The 20,728-nt window shown below is 38.1% G+C and overlaps 1 protein-coding gene across 3 annotated transcripts in view; it reads right to left on the reverse strand.

Annotated features, from left to right (window-relative positions):
- LOC149232883 (uncharacterized) overlaps nucleotides 1-1,504 on the reverse strand; it is a 509,382-nt gene extending 507,878 nt beyond the window's left edge. For all 3 annotated transcript variants that reach the window (XM_089379539.1, XM_089379540.1, XM_089379538.1), the window contains exon 1: nucleotides 788-1,504. In XM_089379539.1, the coding sequence (XP_089235665.1) occupies nucleotides 788-1,086 (299 nt within the window). In that variant the 5' untranslated portion in view covers nucleotides 1,087-1,504. The remainder of the gene's footprint in view (nucleotides 1-787) is intronic.
- Between the last annotated feature and the right edge of the window lie 19,224 nt (nucleotides 1,505-20,728).

The raw sequence follows: 20,728 nt of genomic DNA on the forward strand, positions 1-20,728 counted from the left end.
ATGCTTCTTCGTCGTCTACGAAGTGTTTACATCACAGATTGTAAAGTTTGACCATTGATCTGCATGTTTTGTAATGTCATGATAGGAACCCAGGAGCCTCTACCGGAAAGAATGAGAGAGTTTGCCAAAGCTCCTGTATCAGGTCCAAAACCCAGGGGCCAGGACACATACTTTTGGACTTTGGTACGATTAGATCCAAACCTTTTGACACTGAGAGTTTGAACCAAAGAAATCCATTTAGACTTATATTCTACAAGTTTGTTGCATTCAACGCCAGCATTGCTCGAGAATTCAGTACCAAGGGAATCGATAGAATCAAAATCCCAGGCGCCTTAGTTCGTTTGTTTCTGATTGACGGAGCATTAAGCTCTCCGTCAAGGTTTCGTTCTTGCTCTGGTCTACCACCCCCGAATGGCATGTCAATAAGGAATGACGTCAGGAGCAAAGCCTTGGATATATACCACAGACTGGGCACCTTAGCCAAAGGAAGTCCATGTTATATAGCGTATGCATGTTTCTCAAAACAGCTTCCAACTAGAAAAACAGCAGAACCCTAAAAATGGCGTAACCCACATGGGCTTTCAACAACTCGAATCTTATTTATTCACATCTTATTTTGTGCTTAAAAACGGGGATTGTGAGAACTTTCGATATAACTTCAATTGAAATTAAAATACAGAACAGTGCAAATTATTTTGCGAAAAATAATTATAAAACACGAATAGCTGTGCGTCTGAATATGAAGCTCGGGATGTGTATAATTTAAAAGTTCGGGATGTAAACTTACAGTTCAGTTGCAGAAATTCGCGGAGCAGCTTCTTCTCGAGTCCCTACACCGACACAGCGTCCGATAGCACGCAGCAATTTACTATAATGAATACGCAATACAAATTTGAGCTCTAAATGGGCCAGCCATTCGGCCTCAGTAAAAGGGGTTATCGTAGAACGGCATGATCCTTCATTTTCTGCAATTGGGTCCATAATTGAACTAAGCTCTGCATCGAATTCCTTCAGAAGTACTCTAATGGCTTCCCTAATGCTGGGAGAATCTGAAGGGAGCAGAACACTTGTACTATCTGATGCCATAGTTAGTTTCCTCTGCTGCTGATCAATACTAATACGCAAGTACTGTGAATGCAAGTATATATAGCGTGTATGTATTCTAAAGCTACATCTACAGTGGCCTGCTAAGCACAGCAGAGCCCTCGGCAGTAGAGAAAATCAACCCGAAGATTTCAAACATGCATGTCTGAAAATACAACTTGACGGTCTGAACTCGAAAAAGTTAAAATATCACGAGAAATTTCTTCCTATTCCATTCATGGTTCAGACCCGGAGCTTTACAGGAGAAGAAGAAGACTTCATATCTCGAGAAATTGCTTCCTATCTCATTTATGGTCCCAGCTTTTCCATGGCTGAAAGAAGAAAGTAGTCAGACGTAGACGAGAAAATTCATGCTCTTGCGTTCATGATTACAAATTTTCAAATGCGCAAGCGAAAAGGAAAGAAAGACGAAAGAGACGGAATGACTTACTACACACATGACACGGAGTCAGCAGGAAGAAGACAAAGACTTCGCACATGCATGGAAGGAGGAAGGCTTCATTATTAAGCGTACCGAGATCACAATTTCGCCAGGATTCTGGTAAAAAAACACTTTCAAAATTATGAAGTTGGACAGCTATAATGAGGATTGTCAAAAATCTTTGTTGAATTGAAAAAAAAATTATTGTTTTAAGGGAAAAAAATAAATAAATAAATAAATTTTTATGAATTTTATTGCTTTTTCACAAAATTGTGTTACCTTAAAGTAAGGTAAGTATTTTGTAATCATAATGTTAAAATGCTTTGACTCTTTATTAATTTGTAATTTTTTTAAAATTATTTCTAAAATTTATTAAAATTTTGAGAAAATTAAATATTAAATTTTTTTAAGAAATGAATTTTTTTTGAATTTTTTAAATTTGAATTTTTTTATTTTTTTTGAATGTGAATAACTAATTTTATGTGGTTTAAAATCAAATTTTCAAATTAACAAAAAAAAAAAAATTTCTCTAATCACCAAGTGTATCCAAATTTATGGATTTATTACATTTCAGGTTTTTACTAACCATAGAAATTCACCAATTTAAAAAACAAAAGCAACAGCCCTCCATATTACACTAATTTTCCCCTTTTTTATTTTCCTTATCCTTTTTCGTGAGAAGGATAAAGATATTTTATATCAAAATCTGAATTCAGGTCTTTTACATACATAAGAAATTTAGTCTCAAAAACATACATAGTTTTTTCCATTGAGACCTTAATGCTACTATCTTTATTTCTATATCCTACCATTACATCGTTTATACTAAAAACTTCCCAAAACACCCCACAAAGCTTTACAATTCAGCATAATATATAAAGAAAGACAGGTTACCCACGACCATCTTGTTCTGCAGCATCAAAACGCTAGCTTAGGTTCAAATTATTCTCAGCAAACGACACCAGGGTGATGTTCACAACACTTTGAACAACCTCTGCCATTGGCACTGGAACATCACGCAAACCAAAGACTTCCTTTAACACGCTTACAATGGTTGTTTCAACCTTTACCTCAATATCATCAACTTTAAACTTCAAGTTTATCATCCTGATGTTCAGATTTTCCATAGACCTCTGCAACAGTTTTATATCCTTCCCTAACCCTGCTAAATGAGTCAGCACAATAGTCATTTGGTCTTGGCTCTCCTTCACAACTTGCTTGGATGATTTGTCAATCATCTCCCCTACATTTTCATTGCTCCCTATATCCTCGACACCATTCCCACTACCAGAATGTGTTGCTGCCATCTTCCTCGCTATCCTTGTCTGCACCAGAACAATTATGTTCCTCAACTGCATGACCCATCTTCTATATATAACCGCGTGGTCGATATGAGAAGAGACTCCCATCTTATCAATATTAATTGTATTCCCTTCCTACAACTCCTTCAAGGCACGCTCCTCCATCCACAACACCGTCGAAGTATATTCAGAGTGATAATCTAATGTATTGAACAAGACCTTGCTCGCTTCCCGCATTAATAACCAACTAGGAGATATCCACCTGTCTCGCAACATGACCTTGTTTCTCAGCTGCAACCATCTGTTTTAATGCCTAGCTACCTTCACCACCTTCCGACAGTCCCTTCGCCATCCTCGAGATTTAATTAATACGCTCAATACCGCAATTATCCCAATGACCCTTTTGTACTCTGGTAAGTGTGAATATATGCCATTCATTATGGTACGTGGCATTCATTAATATCCCCATCAATATGTAATACTCCTTGCACTAATGTCGCTCCCACATTAGCTTGGTGGTCGGCCTTTTGATTATTATCCCTTTTAACTTGGAAAAGTTTAACTTCGTTGAACTTTTTAAGCGAGATCACAATCCTAATTAACAATGAGGAAGTTTCAAACTCAATTAATTGTTCACTTCTAATGAGCGATATACATTTTTTAATCACCACCATTGAGTCACCTATAATAATCAAATTTTTTATACAGTCTTTGGAGATGTTTATCATCAAGTCTTGTCAAGCTTTCTTGAGTCCCCAAGCAAACTTTGTTTCATATTTTCTTCGAAGTTAAAAATCACCCCTTTCGCTCCTGCCTCCTTGTTGTTGATTTTCATTATTAAACGGAATTGTTTCAATCATTTTCCTCAATAAAACTTACCTATATTATATATTTTCAAAATTAATTTTAAATCATGATGCAATATAAAATAAAATAAAATTTACGTCAACACTATAATAAACAATATTTTTTCTTTTGTCTTCACAATTTTAATCATAACTTAAAATATATATGTGTGTGTGTGTGTGTGTGTGTGTGAATCTTTTACTGTTAGGATATTCCGACACGTAGGAAATAATTAAGTACAACTTGCTCTAGTGTATAGTTAGGTAAAGTATGTTTCTTTAATATGTATTTTTTGCAACTTATAATCCAATAGTCACGATATGTTCTAGACATGAAGTGATGTGACGGTTCATTTTCCCTTGGTATTATCAACGTTTGATCTGTGGCTTAGCACCTGATTGGTCCATGATCTCTATTTAAAGAGCATGGAGGGTCATTTGTTAGGGGACCGTTCGTGAGAGAAGCTTATGTAAATTTTCTTTCTTTACATTAATAAATTGTGTAAAGTGGTCGTGTTGGCTCAGGCTGTGGATTGTTTCCCTCTTTGAGGGTTTTAACCACATCAAGAATACTGGTGTATTGATCTGGGATCTGTTTGTGAGTGGTGTCTTTTGGTGTTCTATCTAAGGAACTTACCCTGTAAATTCCTACATGGTATCAGAGCTATTCGAGGGCCACATCCGTTGGTGATCCAAATTTGAAGCCGGTACAACTGCATCTGATTGTCGTTTCATATATTTATTATTTCAGACCGCTTTCAGGCCCAAATGACTGCTCTGTTATGTTCGAAGCATCTTTTTCAGTAAGGAACCCATTTCGTTTCATGCAAAAAGGTTTTTGATAGCTCTAGCTACATCATTTTTAAGATCTGGAGGTATATTGTCTTTATTTGCAGTTTTAGTTATTTATCTCTTTGTTTATTTCAGCTTATTTATCTCTCTGTTTTTATTGCTAGATCTATATCTTTCATTTTTGCGTATGCTCTTTGCCCCGCGACTTTGTGCGATCTGGGCAAACCAGAAACAAAAAGAAAGGATTTTTCTCATGTGTATGCTCTTTTATGTCGCGCCTTAGTGTGATCTCGGAAAATCAGAAACATTGAGGAAAATATATAGTTTTCGACTAATCTAACTTTAAGTCGTAAGGTTTGAATAGTTTTGTTTGTTCGTTTGGTTTGTGTAGTTGTTTTTTTTGTTTTGTAGGCAAAAATGGTTTTTTCAAGTAAGCACACACTCCAAAGCTTCAATGAACAAAAAAACAAAAACAAAAATAAAAAAATCTTCCTCCTTTCCAAAAACTACTAACCTTTTAAACTAGCTCACTTGGTCCAAAGTTACTTTATGAGAATAGAGGTCTTAGTTTCAAGTCTTTCTTTTTTGTGAGTTACTTTTTCAAAAAACACATGTAACTTATGTTTTAAAGTTATTTTATGTAAAAGTGTTCTCACCCATTATAAAAAGTGAGTCACTTATAATTCTAAAGTCACTTTATCTTTTATTTAAGATACAATTTAGTGGATAGTTCATAAAATACCATTGTAGAAGCGACTTTCACTTATTTATAAAAGTGGGTCACATAAAGTAATTTTTTTTTAAAAGTGAGGTAATTAGATTATGTTTGGAAAATGGGGGAATTTTTTTTAAATATAACATTATCATTCACGTAGTTCGTCGACATCTTCAACAACTTCTCTTCAAAAAGCCATAACAACTTCATCCGGAAGCCATTGTTAGAGCCGTTTTTTTTTAATCGGCCTAATTTTTCGAGATATTTCCATTGGAACACTTAGTTTCAACATATACAGCTTCAGTTTCTTTTAAAATTAAAAGTTCATGCCTAGTTATTCTTGACAACACCAACTATTTCCAATGGTTATCCTACATTGTGGATTTACTTAAAAGTAAAGGTCTTTATAGAATAGTCTCAGGCCAAGAGTCTAAACCTAAAAATGAAGATAAGCAAGTCAAATGGGAAAATAAGCAAGATCAAACACGTGGGTTGATAGGGATCTCTATTTCTCCATACCTTAGATTCCATATCACAAAAATTAATACCCCCGATGAAGCAATAAAACAACTCAATAAAGTTTTTGGAATTAAAAAGGAAATTAGAGCCCATCAACTCGAAAATGAGTTGCTTACGTTGGACCCTTAGACTTCTCTTGGAAGGTGTTAAGGTTAAGAAAGAAGTGGTAGCCATATCTATTCCATTCTTACTAAGTTAGGCTCGGCCTACTCTGTGTTTGTTTCCACCTTCCATTCTACTAAAGAAGCCTTTATTTCTCAAGGGCAAGACTACAAGTCCCCTTCTTTTGATTCCTTTTGTGATTCTTTAATAAGAGAACAAGAAAAACTCTTACATCTTGGTCTTTTTAATACTAGAAACTCTTCTAAGAAAGCCTTAGCAGCCTAGCAGCAACCAAGTTCAAAGAATCCTAAGAAGCAACATCCTAAAAACAATGGTCCTAAACAATTTCAGTCTCAAAATGAAAAGTCAACTCAACAAAATGATAAGGCAACTAAACACAAAGGGAAGAAGACTGATAGACATTGCAACTTTTGTAATCGTGATGGCCACTTAGAATCCAAATACTTTAAAAAGATGGAAGCCTTGGAAGCAGCAATGAAGGAGCATAACATCCATTTGGAGCACTCTTCAACTTCAACTTCATCTTCAGGAATGACACTTTTTACATGTGGTTGTCAAGCATCTCGGTCTGGTTATACACTAAATTTATCTTCTTCTTCTCATTCTCATGAGTGGCTCGTCGATTCTAGAGCTTCTTATCACATGGCTAAAAACAAAGCCATGTTTTTTTATTTAAATGATTGTAACACAAAAAATATATATGTTGGTGATGATAGATCTCTTAGTTTTATAGGGACTGGAACTATTCATCTAGACAATGGTCAATTTAATGATGTATTGTGTGTTCCTGCCTTTTATCTGTATATCAGATAACTCATTCAAGTGAAGGTAAAATTGTTGAATTTTCACCTCATGATGTTGTAATTAAGGACCAAACATATTTTAGCTACTCACATTGCTGATGATTCTACAAGGTTGTATAAGTTTAACAACTTTCGGTCATCAAATCTTCCCTCGGTATTTGTTTCTCATAATGATGAAGTGAGCAAACTTTGGCATGAGCGATTTGGTCACTTATACTATCGCTCCCTTCAAAATCTATGTAAATAAAATATGGTGACAGGTCTTCCTATGGTATATTGTAGAGATGGTGTTTATTCCAGATTACTCGGGAAACATCATCGGGATATTTTTTAAAAACTTGCCTCTTGGGACACCTCAACCCCTTTACAAATTGTGCATAGTGATTTATGTGGTCCACTTCCAGTTGTTTCATTCTCTGGCTACAAGTATTTCTTAACTTTCATTGATAATTTCTCCAGACGCACTTGGGTATACTTCTTAAAACTCAAGAGTGAAGTCATTAACATGTTCTTGATCTTTAAGGCCTTTGTTGAGAAACAATTTGGACATCAAATTCTTAAGCTAAGATCTGATAATGGCTGAGAATATGATAACAACAAATTCATCAACTTTTGCACTGAGCATGGAATTCAATTGCAACATATTGTTCCATATACTCCACAACAAAATGGTGTAGCTGAAAGGAAGAACCGCACCTTAAAGGAAATGGCTAATTGTATGCTTCAATCTAAAGGACTTAGTCTTAATTTTTGGGGAGAAGCAATTAATTGTGCAAATTACATAGTAAATCGCACTTCTAAGGTTTTAAAGAATATCACTCCAGAAGAAGCATGGAGCTCAATTAAACCAGATGTAAGTCACTTTCGTGTTTTTGGAAGTGAAGCATGGGCCCATATTCCAGATGAGAAACATAAAGCCTTAGAACCTAAGAGTGAAAAATGTATTTTTGTTGGATATTCTAAAGATGTCAAAAGATATAGACTTCTTCAACCTAAATCCTAAAATGTTATCATTAGAAGAGATGTAAAGCTTGTTGAAAATATATTGGCCTACGAGCCTAGTTCGGCGGATGTGCCACCTCTCTCTATCCCTTCTACTTTTGAAAATATTCCTTCTTCAGATGATGACAATGAGGATGACAATTCTCCCCCACCTTCTCGGGATCCTCCTTCAACTCCTCAACTTCCAAAATGGGTCTGCACTACTCAGGATGAAGCAAGTGCTCTTGCAGGTGATCCTACAGATTAGCGTTGTACATGTTCTCAATTCGATAGAGCCTCTTCTTTACTGGCTCAAGCTTCAACGAATTATGATCCTGACACCTTTGCAGAAGCTTCAGGCCATCCAGATTGGGACGCAACTATGAATGAAGAATATTGTTCATTATTGGCAAATGATACATGGGACCTTGTTCCTCTTCCAAAGGGACGAAAACTTGTTAGATGCAAATGGGTTTACAGAACCAAGTTTGGACCAGATGGAAAAGTTGATAAACATAAAGCTCGTCTTGTTGTTAAGGGTTTTTCACAAGTTGAAGGCATTGAATATATTGAAAACTTCTCCCCTGTTGCCAAAATTAACTCTATCCGCCTTGTTCTTTGCCTTGCTGCCTCTTTCAAATGGGAAGTCCATCAGATGGACGTTAAATCCGCCTTTTTGCATGGGGACTTGCATGAAGAAATATATATGGAACAACCTCTTGGCTTTATACAAACAGACTCCAACCTTGTATGTTGGCTTAAGAAATCCCTTTATGGTCTCAAGCAAGCCCCTCGGGCTTGGTATGCCAAAATGGATAGCTTTCTTTTTTATACTGGATTTTCTAGGTGTCATTCTGACAACACTGTCTACACCAAGAAAGTGGGTAAGTCTCTTATCATTCTTGTTCTCTATGTTGATGATCTTATCCTTACTAGTAGTCATCCCAACCTTATAAACCATGTGAAGTCCAGCCTTAAAAATAAGTTTGAAATGACAGACTTAGGACACTTGCATTATTTTCTTGGTCTTCAAGTCTTGCAATCCAAAGAAGGTATTTCCCTTTCCCAATCCAAGTATGCATGTGATATTCTACGCCACTTTCACATGGAAGATTGTAAGTCAACCCCTTCCCCCTTTTAGTCTGGAGCCAAACTTTCAGTCACGTGTACTTCCCCTGAATTTGATGCTACCTTATACCGTTAACTTGTTGGAAAACTTTTGTATCTGACCCATACTCATCCTGACCTTTCCTTTGTTGTTGGCCTTGTTGCTCAGTTTATGAAAAACCCACATGAAAGTCATTGGAAAGTAGCTAAAAGAATACTTCATTATGTTCGAGGTACATTTCAGTTTGGGATTTATTATAGTGTAGAAGCATCTCCTCTACTGGTTGGTTTCACTGATTCTGATTGGGCTGATGACCTTGATGATCGGACGTCTACTGTGGGTTATGTCTTCACTCTTGGTTCTAGACCTATTACATGGGCTTGCAAGAAACAAAGTGTCATTTCTCTTTCTTCAGCAGAAGCAAAGTATCGTGGCGTCATTGAAGCTAGTAAGGAAGCCCCGTGGCTTCATCAGATCCTATCAGAGTTTGGTTTTCAGCAGCAGCATCCGACTACACTTTGGTGTGATAATCAAAGTGCCATTCAACTATGCAAAGATCCAGTCCAACATCAGCACAACAAACACATTGAACTACATATGCACTTCATCTGAAAGCTCATTCATGACCATGTTCTTGAAATGCAATATTGTTCAACCAATGATCAAGTTGCAGACATCTTTACAAAGGCTCTCACAGAGGCAAAGTTTATTGAACTTCGATTTATGGTTGGAGTTCAAGAAGTTGTCACTAAGGGGGGATAGGCTCTAATGCCTCCTTCATTATCCTATTGTGTCATCTTTGTACATCCTTCAATCCTATCCCAAGTTGTTCTTAAGGGGGGATGTTAGGACATTCCGACACATAGGAAATAATTAAGTACAACTTGGTCTAGTGTATAGTTAGGTAAAGTGTGTTTCTTTAGTATGTACTTTTTGTAACTTACAATCCGACGGTCACGATATGTTCTAGACATGAAGTGATCCGACGGTTCATTCTCTCCTCGATATTTTCAACACTTGATCTGTGGCTTAACACCCGATTGGTCCATGATCTCTATTTAAAGAGCATGGAGAGTCATTTGTTAGGGGACCATTCATGAGAGAAGCTTATGTAAATTTTCTTTCTTTACATTAGTAAATTGCCTAAAGTGGTTGTGTTGGCTCAAGTCATGGACTGTTTCCCTCTTTGAGGGTTTTAACCACGTCAAGAATACTGGTGTACTGATCTGTGAACTGTTTGTGAGCAGTTTCCTTTGGTGTTCTATCTAAGGAACTTACCCTGTAAATTCCTACATTTACACGCACACTTAAGTCTATGTAACTTAATTTTTTATTTTAATATACTAGACATTGTTATTTTTATATTAGATATTTTATTACATATGAATTATTTGTCATGCAATTAAGATGACACACGATACTTCATATCAATTTGTTTTTTTTCGACATAAAAATTCTACCATAGATTATTTATTTGATGCTGAATTAGGATGACTATAAATTTAAAGTTAAATAAATAGTTTGTTACAATAATTAGCTTTATATAGGAATCCATTGGTGCATGAAAATAAAGGGACAACTCTCGGGGGAATTTTGAGAGGGTTAGGGTTTCCGTGGTTTCTCTACAAATCCGAGTTCGAATTCCATGGCAGCGACTCTACATATGGCTGGTTCGATTCTGGGGTTTCGCGTGAAACCCAATGCTGATCTGCGAGGTGGAGTAGGAGTCTCAATCACGATCGCGCCCTCTGCCATATTTGGGGACAGAGTATCACCTTCTCTGAAGAAGGGATTTCTTGCAGATAAAATGGTCGGGGTTCATGGCAGCAGGAGATTGGATACAAGAAAAAGAAGTGGAGAAGTTTTCTCCATGCTCATAGATGTTCCCAAGGAATTCCTGGAGACGAAGATGGGCGCGGGAGATGAAGAAAGCCCTCTTTCAACCAAGGAAGAAACCGCTCAGGGAGTAGCAGTTCCTGAACAGAGAGAAGCCGAGGGATGCACCATGGACAGCCTCCCGGTCGACCATGGGAATGCCATGGGGTCGCTTGTGGCGCGATCTCAGTGGATTTCGAGCCTTCTCATTTGCTTTGGCAGGAATGATGAATTTTGCACTAGTGACCTTGAAGTTTGCGACATGGCGTCGATGGATCTAGAATTGTTACAGCTGCAGGATGTATCTACGCTGCCATTGAAGCCTAATCCCTACAAGGCCCATATTGATGAGTTCTTCTCCCGATGGCTTTCGCTTCCAGAGACAACAAAAATGCAACGGAGGAGAGACCACGTTTCCAGGGTTATAAGAGCGGCAGGGTTTGAGGCAAAGATGGCAATGGCGTGGCTTCTACGAGAGATCTGTACCAGAACCGTGCTAGGGAACGCAAAGCCCACATTGTGGCGAAGGGCAACTGTTGATGCTCGGACAAGCCCCCCTCAGATGGCAAAAAAACCTGGATCTCTGGTAAGTACCCTCCATTTCCAAGTTTTTGTCAAAACCCTTGTCGGAAAAACACATTTGATTTGGGTACATGGAACCGATTATGTGAAGTATCTGAAGAACCTAATCTCCCAACAAGTGGGATATCCCACCAATTTACAAAATTTGATACATGGGGGCAGAGTACTCCAGGACTCCAAGCTTCTTATGGACTACAAAATCGCACATGTGTCAACCATAATTCTCAATCTGAGACTAAGAGGTGGCGTGGCAGATAACAGTAAAAATCCTTATAGGGGAGAAGGAATTGGGAGTTGCTCAGCAAAAAACACAGAAATACATCAGGGGAAAAAATGGAGGAATATCTTTCAAAAACATTCTCCAAGGGAAAAATACAACCACAGCAACACCAAAACAAGCAGGAATGGAACCAAGGCCATATATTGTGGAGTAACTGAATTATACCCCATAATTAAACATAGATATACCAGAAACAGATTAGCACGGTACTATATTTGAAAAACAAGCTATAATCTGTAGATTCAACTATTTTTGGCCCAAGCCTGTTGAGCTATTTCATTGGATTTTCACAAACTGAACTACACAATGTGAAATACATCTCTGCTCCAAGGGTTTCTTCATAGTGAACTTCCCTTCAACAGAGGATAGAGATATTATAATACAGGAAGGACCTTGGTTCTGGGGGTCCACAGGTCTCTTCATCACTCCATCGTTTCCAGAATTCGATGCAAACACAATGGTTGTTTCAAGGATGCCAGTTTGGGTATGCCTACACAACCTCCCAATACATCTTTGGAATCAACAAGTCCTTGCAGGAATCGGTAATACCATTGGGCGTTATATCAAAATGGACACCCAAAGACTAGAGGAAAGAATCTACACATTCACACGAATTTGTGTGGAAGTAGATCTCAACAGAGGTTTTCCAGATCGAATTCAACTAAAGCATAAATAGAGGTGCGGGACACAGGTTTTAGATTATGAAAATACAACATTCAGATGCAGAACTTGCCGACAAACAAGACATCTACAAAACACATGTCCAGAAGCCAAAAAAGACAATTGTAGGAAGAAGAAATTAGGGAAACAAGCCAAGGGATGGCAATTTCCTCCACCACTCTCCGATGAGGAGGAGGAAGAGGATGCCGAACATGTCATATCCCATGAGAACAACCAGATGAATAAAGAACCAGAAGCAGAGGATTTAAATCCACAATATCTGATGGACTCACAGCAGGTAAAGATACCAGAAACAAAGGATACCAGCGGATCCAAACGACAACACATATCAGACACCTCAGATTCTGATAAAGAAAACCCCCAACCTATGGCCGACACTTCACTAGCACTTGTATTACCGACTCAAGGGGAGTGACGAAAGGTTGAGAAGAAAAAAGGGCGAAAAGCATGACTTTTCCCCACTTGTACATTATTTCTTGTTTTCATGAACTTTGATCAGCAGTCATGCGCCACAACATTTGCAACATGTAATTTTGTTTTAATTAATAAAATTATGATTTTTCCTTGGGAAAAAAATTAGCTATATATATATATATATATATATGTAAGGATATTAGACATTGTAATTTCTCCTCCTTATTTGGTCTAATAAGCTAAAGATGGAATAAAATGTACACAAACACATTTCAATAAACTCTTAACTTTTGTAACAAACAATAATGTTGGGGCTAATGTTTCATCCAAAATTATCTATTCCCCTATCTCTATTTTGCTCAAAGGTTATCCAGTCCATTAAATACTTTGTTACTTATCTTCATCATATTCAATTGTGTCTCAATATTAGACTTAAGAACTTGTCCAAGCATTCAATAATAGCTATCGATTAATTTTTGCATAAGAGGCGGGTACTAAGCAGCAACGCTGCATATTATACTTGTTTTGGTTTGAATTTGGAAAAATAAGCTTTGGTTGATTTTATTTTTTTAAATACATTTTTTGCTATATAAATTTAACACTATCTTAAAATTCATTTGAATTGTAAAAAATTAACAATCTAAATTTATTTTTTTCAGACAAAATTAAATATACAAAAGAAAATTTCAAAACGTAATAACCTACAACTTTTCAAAGAGACAGAAAGGAAAAAAACAGTACGAGTAAAACTTTGCACAAGAACCAAGAAGTGATGTGATGAACTACAACTTTGCAAAGAGACACAAAGGAAAAGGGGAAAAGAACAGTATGAGTAAGACTTCGCACAAGAACCAAGAAATGAGTAAAAGGAAATAGGGTAAAAACAATGTGTGTACGATTTCGCATAAGAACCAAGAAGTGAGTAAAACTTCAGCCATGAGGACTTACCAAAAATTTTAATGTATCCATGGTTATGGAAATCCTTCTCTCTACGTCCATAGTATGGGAAATGCTTTATAATTCATTCATATTTATAATTTTTAAGAAAATCTATGAGCATATAGAAGGTAAGGTATAGCTATGGTCTCCCCCCTTTCTCTGGTATTTGTTAACATCTATATAGAACACTTTGAAACCAAAGCTCTTAATTCTTGACATCTCAAGCCCAAATGTTGGTTCTGGTTTGTTGACAGCACCTTTGTGATTTCGCAACACAATCAACCTGCACTTGACATCTTTTATTCCCATCTTATTAACATTTCCCCTTATATCCAGTTCATTATGGAAATTTAATCTAATAAATCCCTTCCATTCTTAGATGTCCTCGTTACCTGCCTTCCCAGTGGTTCCCTCTCCCATCAAGTCTATAGAAAAATACTCAGAATAACCACTATCTCCACACCCTTTCTCATCACCACCCATCCCAAAAGTCAGGTGTTCTCAAAACCCTCATCTCCATAGCTTTAAAAATCTTTGCTCCCCAGTTTCTTTCAACGGAAAAATCCCATCTGGTCAAGGCTTTCAAAGTCAATGGCTATTCCTCTGCTCATATCTTCAAATCCTTCCATTTTGTTGCTCACCATAGATCCTCTGATTCGAATCCCTCTCCCTCTTGTCGTCAAGTCACCCTCCCATACATTAAAGGAACCACTCATCTTATTACAAATATTTTGGCCAAGAAAAACATAAAAACTGAATTTAAACCCCATAAAATCGTCAAGCAATTGTTCTGATCAGCTAAAGACATATTAGATCCAATGCAAGGATCAAGGGTTTACCAGATCCCCTATTCTTGCAAAAAATCTTACATTGACCAAATTGGTCGTCCTTTCAAAGCCAGCCTCAAGGAACACATAGTTGATACCAACCATAACCGTCTTTCAAAGTCTGTCATCGTTGAACACTCATTTAAGTCCAAGCACTTAATTCGTTTCGATCAATAAAAAATCCCAGCCTTTATACCATTCTACAACTATCATATTATTCGAGAAGCTCTCGAAATTGAGAAGAACCCTAATAACTTTAATAGGGAGGATGGTTACAAACTTAGCCAGTCTTGGAAACTTGTAATCTACCATCTCACTTATTGATTCCTAACACTCTCTTGGTTACCTTCTCTACTTTAATTAGCCTCCTCCCCTTTGAGCCTTCCTTTTCTTTTAATTATAAATATTCTAATTTTAATTTATGTTAAATCAATTATTCTTCAATTAGAATTTTGTTCATCTTAACCCCCATATATATATTCTAACTCTGACTTTATTATTAACAAATCATGATCTTATTATTTAATTAATTCATATTCTCTTTTTTTTTTTTTTTTTTTTTTAATTATGTTTAGTTAGCATTCTTATTTTAATTAAACCTTTTTTAATTCTTAAGTCTCAATTTTTCATTATTAATCCTTATATTCTCTATTTTTAACTAATAATAAAAAAATATTATTATTATTATTATTTATTATTTCAATTCATTTTTAAATCTTTTATTTCATTTAAAAATTTGGTCCATTTTAACTAATTCTTATGGTTTTTACCTAATTATTAACTTTAATTTTCAGTTATTTTTATTAATTAATTCTTATTTGTGTTTTTATTTTCAAATTTTCTTAATTCTTATTTTAATTAATTTATAATTTAATTCCTAATCTTCTTTAACCTTTTTTCAATATATATATTATTAATTTTCAAAAAAAAATTAGCTACTTCTTTTTATTTAATTGTCAAAAAAGTGAATGTGGACAAATAGTTTCTAATTATTATTTATATTTTAACTTATTTATTATATTTTTTAACCGTTCAAATACTTAGTTACGTTTCCTAATGATGGATAGATTTATCATCTAAAATGTTGGATGAATCTCAAAGATTACACAGTTCTACTCTAGAAATCTCCAACAACAATATAAATACCTATCGAAGTCTCCAATCACTTAAATTATTTGTTATTAGTTATTTTAAAATTAAAATGTATGTTCTAATTAAAATTGTTTTGTAGATCAATTTTTTTGGTGAACTCTGTGTTGTTATTTATCTACTTGATGTTTTCAGTGAACATTTCACCCGTTTTAGGAACATTAAGCTTTTCAAATGATGTGAAGAGTGTTAGACCATTTAAATAGAAGATGGAGCTAGAATATAGACATTATGTGGAGAGAATGATATGAGAAAATGATGAGATCATTAATTAAATAAATATTAGGATTTAATGATTCAAATTAAATTGAATATAGTGAAAAAATGCTTTTTAAATATAAAGGAAAATAATTTTTAATATATATTTTTCTTATTATTTTTTTTTGTAAATCGGTCTTCTATTCATTCTTCAAAAAAGTGTACATCATTAACAAAAACGCAAGTAGTCTCACCCCGACCAGGTTTGTTGACTACTGCTAGTAGCAAGTGATAGTAAAACAAAACAACAGAAAGTAACAAAGACCACAACTGAAAGGGCCAGAAGCACTAGAAGACAAGAAAGATACATAAAACACCTGATATCATATCAATCGTTAGAAGTGATGGAGGCTGGGTTTTCTGAAATTGTTCTAGGAGGCGAATGAGGGCGGAAGGTGTATTGCACATGCTCTTCGAAATGGGCCATCCAAACCTCCATCTTGACAACTTTCTTAGAGAGTAGATTCTGCCTGTGCCAGACCACCAGCACACGTTCCCGAGTATAGCACTCAAAATAGTGCATCTTGTTAAGAGTTGTGATAAGCTCTACATGTTCCTCCTGCCTCACACGCTTTGCGGTAGCCAATCTATCCATAATTGTCTAGATGAGGTCCCAACAACGATCCATGCAGCATGTCTGTTGTTGCCTCCTTCCTCCACGACGCGCCACCCCCTGACTCCATCCTCCTTCGCGACGAGCAAACCCTCCTTGGTGCCGACCTCTCATGGTGTGGCCACCTTGGCCACCAATTGAATCTCTCGGGCCTTTGCCTCCCCGAACCTCAGAAGCATCCTTGCAATTTCTACCAGAGCTTCCTCCCCCACGGCCTGCTAAAGCCGACGAGCTAAGACGACCACCCCTAGAACCATTGTGTCCTGTATGTTTTCCATTGGATGTCGGTGTCATCATGTATAAGCTCCCACCACCCACAAGGTCTACAAAATTAGACTTCGGACGGGATGACCTGCGATAAATGTGAGGTTTCGACCTCATTCCAGTCCACCAGAAAACACTGAATGAAAGAGCAATGGAGGGCTTCCCTCCTTCCACCACCGGGGAATCTCTCCTTCTCGCCATCAACAACACAGAACCGCCGATGTGTGAGGGAAAAATGTTTCCTGCCACCCAATATTCCATCCACGACACACTACGCCACTAGGAGGAAGTTACCCTAGCTGAAGAACTCGTGAGAGCACGAAGAACAAAGTCTCTCCATGCCCAATACATGCACCTCCCTAGCCTAATTTCTCAGCAGAAGAATTCCCCACCCTTTGATGAACCACCGTTTCTCCAGGATAAATTAATTATCCCATCAGCTGCTCCAACCCACTAAATGTATGCATAGGCTTAACTAATACTTCACCAAGATATATGTTGAAATTTGGTACCGGAGGACAGGTGGTTCCCTTAGGTTTTTATCTTTGGCCTAAGGAAAAGTGTCCAAAAGAATTTAATTTTTCTCCTAAAGTGACTTTATAATTTTATAAAGTTAAATCTAATTTAAAAGTGACTTTAAGCGATAAAGTTACTAAGTCTAATTTTAAAGTGACTTTTATAAAGTCAATGAAAAATTAGAAAGGAAAAGTGACTTTGGAAATAAATGACTAAGTGGGTCTTTATTAAAGTGGGGTGAATTAAGAAATAAAAAGTGAGATTTAAATGAGCATTTAATCTCAGCGTTAGATCTCAATCTATTTCAGCCATTGAATTTAGGGATCACTCAAAAGTCACTTGGATCACCCAAAAGTCACTTGGGGTTAGATTAAAGGAGGAAAATGAGGAAAAGGTCATTCATTCTTTCATGAGCAGATTGAGAGAATGAGAGCAAGAGAGCAAGTGAGATTTCTGGACAGTGAGCTGCGGAGTTTCAGCAGTGGAGTTTCAGCAGAGTGGAGTTTCAGTAGAGCAGAGTTTCAGCAACGGAGTATCAGCAGCGGAGTTTCAGCAGAGCGGAGTATCAGCAGCGGAGTTTCAGCAGCGGAATTTTAGCAGGGCGGAGTTTTAGCAAGTCTGTACAGCGGAGTTTCAGCAGGGCGGAGTTTCAGTAAGGCGGAGTTTCAGCAAGGCTGAGGTAAGTTGTAAAAGTTTGCTTGCTGATTTTTGCTGAATATTTCTCTTACTGTAAAAAGGCATTTTCCAGAAATAAAGAAGAGCTCTCAAACTGGTTTTCCCCAAGAGTTGTAGGGGGTTTTTACAGGGTCACATTGACCAAAAATCTCAGTGTTTAAATGTGTTTTAATGGCTGTTTATTACTGCTGATTTTTATTTCTGCAATTTCCAGCATTCTGTAAAATTTCCAGAATTTGTGTTTTCAGCAAATTTATTTTTTCTAGCTTGTTAAATGTATGGTTATGGGAAAGGGCATTTAACTATATGGGAGAAATAAGGAGAAACTGAAAACCGGGGTGGGAAATGAGAAATTTCTACATGATATCATAGCTTGAGTGCTGAAGGACAGTTTGGGACAGCAAAAGGAAAAATTACAACTGCTGATTTTTCACTCAGAAAATTCCAGCAAGCTGATTTTTTTTATAAACACCAGGTTTATCTTTATTACAGCAGTGCTATTTTTCAGTTTCAGGATGAGGATGTGGCACTGGTGGCAGGAGGCAAGAAAGGCAAAGGGAAGAAGCAGGCTTCCACAAGCAGTGGTGGGGGCAAAGGCAAAGGTAAAGGTAAACAGGGGAACACACAGAAGGACTATTCCAAGGTGAAGTGTTGGAATTGTCAAAAGATGGGACAATATGCAGTTGTGTGTCCGGAGAAGAAGAAGAAGAAGGGGAAGAACCAGGACGTGGCAGCTTCAGCAGAGATTGAGGACTTTGCAGGTCGTTTTGACCGGGAGTTTGCGTTCACTACGTGTGAGTCCTCTAGTGCAGGATCACCTGCCACACAGGTTCAGAGTGAGCATGTTTTTCCCTCGATTAGCGGAGCATCTTCAGGTATCTGGTATGTGGACAGTGGGGCTTCACGTCACATGACAGGAATCCGTGAGTACTTCTCAGAGCTTTCAGAGAGTGGCACTGATATAGAGGTAGTACTCGGTGATGAAAGAGTTGTTAGAGCAGTCGGGGTGGGGACACTGACATTTCAGAGGGAGTACAAACCTCCCTTGAAAGTGTCAGATGTTCTTTATGTGCCAGGGATGAAGAAGAACCTCATATCCGTCTCAGCTTTGGAGGACAGAGGATATGAGGTATTGTTCAGGGGAGGACAGGGGTTGATGTATCCCAGGGGCACTCTAGCTGATTCAGCTAGAGTGATAGGTGTATGCCATGCAAAGGTGTACAAGTTTGCATTCCAGTCCCTTTTGGCATTGAGCAGTAGTACCGACAACAGAACTAGCAGTTCTGAGCTGTGTGAGATTTGACACCGCAGGATGGGACATATGTATCATGGAGCCTTGAGGACATTGCGGGAGATCACTACAGGTGTGCCAAATTTTAGTACTGATCACTTTGATACTTGCAGAGGTTGTGCGATGGGCAAGTTTGTCAAATCCCCTTTTCCCAGCAGTGATAGCAGAGTGACTGGGATACTTGATTTGATTCATTCCGATGTGAGCGGTCGGATGTCTCATGTTTCCTTGAGTGGATATGAGTACTATGTTTTATTCATTGATGATCACTCCAGGAGGACCTGGATTTATTTTTTGAAGACCAAGAGTGAGGTCTTCAAGCGGTTTCAGGAGTTCAGAGCTCTTGTGCAGGCACAGACAGGTCGAAAGATCAAGTCCCTGAGGTCGGACAATGGAGGAGAGTACACCCTTGGAGAGTTTGTTGACTATTGTGTGGAGGCAGGCATTAGGAGGGAGTTCACTGTTCCTTACAACCCTCAGCAGAACGGGGTTGCAGAGAGGAAGAACAGATCCATAATAGGGGCTGCCAAAGCCATGTTGCATGATCAGGGGTTGCCATTGTTCTTGTGGGCAGAGGCCTGCAACACAGCTCTTTACTTGCAGAAAAGGAGTTTGCATCGTGCCTTGGGGCACATGACTCTGGAGGAGGCTTTCTCTGGGAAGAAGCTTGATATTGGTTATCTTCATATCTTTGGATGCATTACATACTCCTATATACCCAAGGAGAAGAGGACCAAACTAGAGCCCACCGCAGAGAAGGGTATCTTTGTGGGTTACAGTGAGACCTCAAAGGCCTTTCGGATTTACATTTCTGCACAGAGGAGAGTTGTTGTTAGACGGGATGTGAAGTTCGAGGAGGACAGGGCCTTTAGGAGGTCACGGGAGTTAGAGTATCTGGATCAGCCAGACCCTCAGCAGCAGTTGAGTCAGTCGCAGAGATCCAGTGGGTAGGGATCAGGAGGATCAAGAGGATCAGGAGGTACATCTATGAGGATGTCAGGTCCGTCAGTGAGCAGTGGCTCACCGAGCCAGAGGGGTGGTGCTCCGGGCAGCGTGCAGAGCAGTTCACTAGGGAGTCCACTGATGGACAGTTCACATAGTACCTCAGCTTCTACAGGTTCAGGTGCAGGCAGGAGGACAGCAGACAGAATGTCAGGAGTTCAGGCTCCTGATGATGATGAGGAGGAGGAGTTTCATTCTCCGGTGGGAGAAGTGCGCTCAGGGAAGAGGAAGCCCAAGTGGCTTCAGGACACCTTGAGAGATGCCTCATCTGTTGCTGAGCTGAAGAGGCCGGTCAGAGAGAGTAGACCACCTGAGAGGTTTTATAGCTATATGGCGATGGTTACCAGCATCCTTGACTCTGAGCCTTCTATCTATGAGGAGGCAGCTAGCCAGCAGGTCTGGAGAGAGGCCATGCAGGAGGAGTATTCTTCTATCATGAAGAATGATGTTTGGGAGGTGGTGCCGAGACCTGAGGGCAAATCCATGGTTACTTCCCGATGGCTTTACAAGGTAAAAGCATGCTGCAGATGGCAACATTGAGAAATTCAAAGCAAGGTTTGTGGCTAGAGGGTTCTCCCAGGTAGAGGGAGTTGATTATGAGGATACCTTCGCTCCCGTGGCTCGATATACTTCGATCCACTCCATTATAT

Source organism: Pinus tabuliformis, chromosome J (assembly GCF_031772625.1).
Source record: "Pinus tabuliformis cultivar Carrire ecotype Pingquan chromosome J, CPIR1, whole genome shotgun sequence".
Lineage (NCBI taxonomy): Eukaryota > Viridiplantae > Streptophyta > Pinopsida > Pinales > Pinaceae > Pinus > Pinus tabuliformis.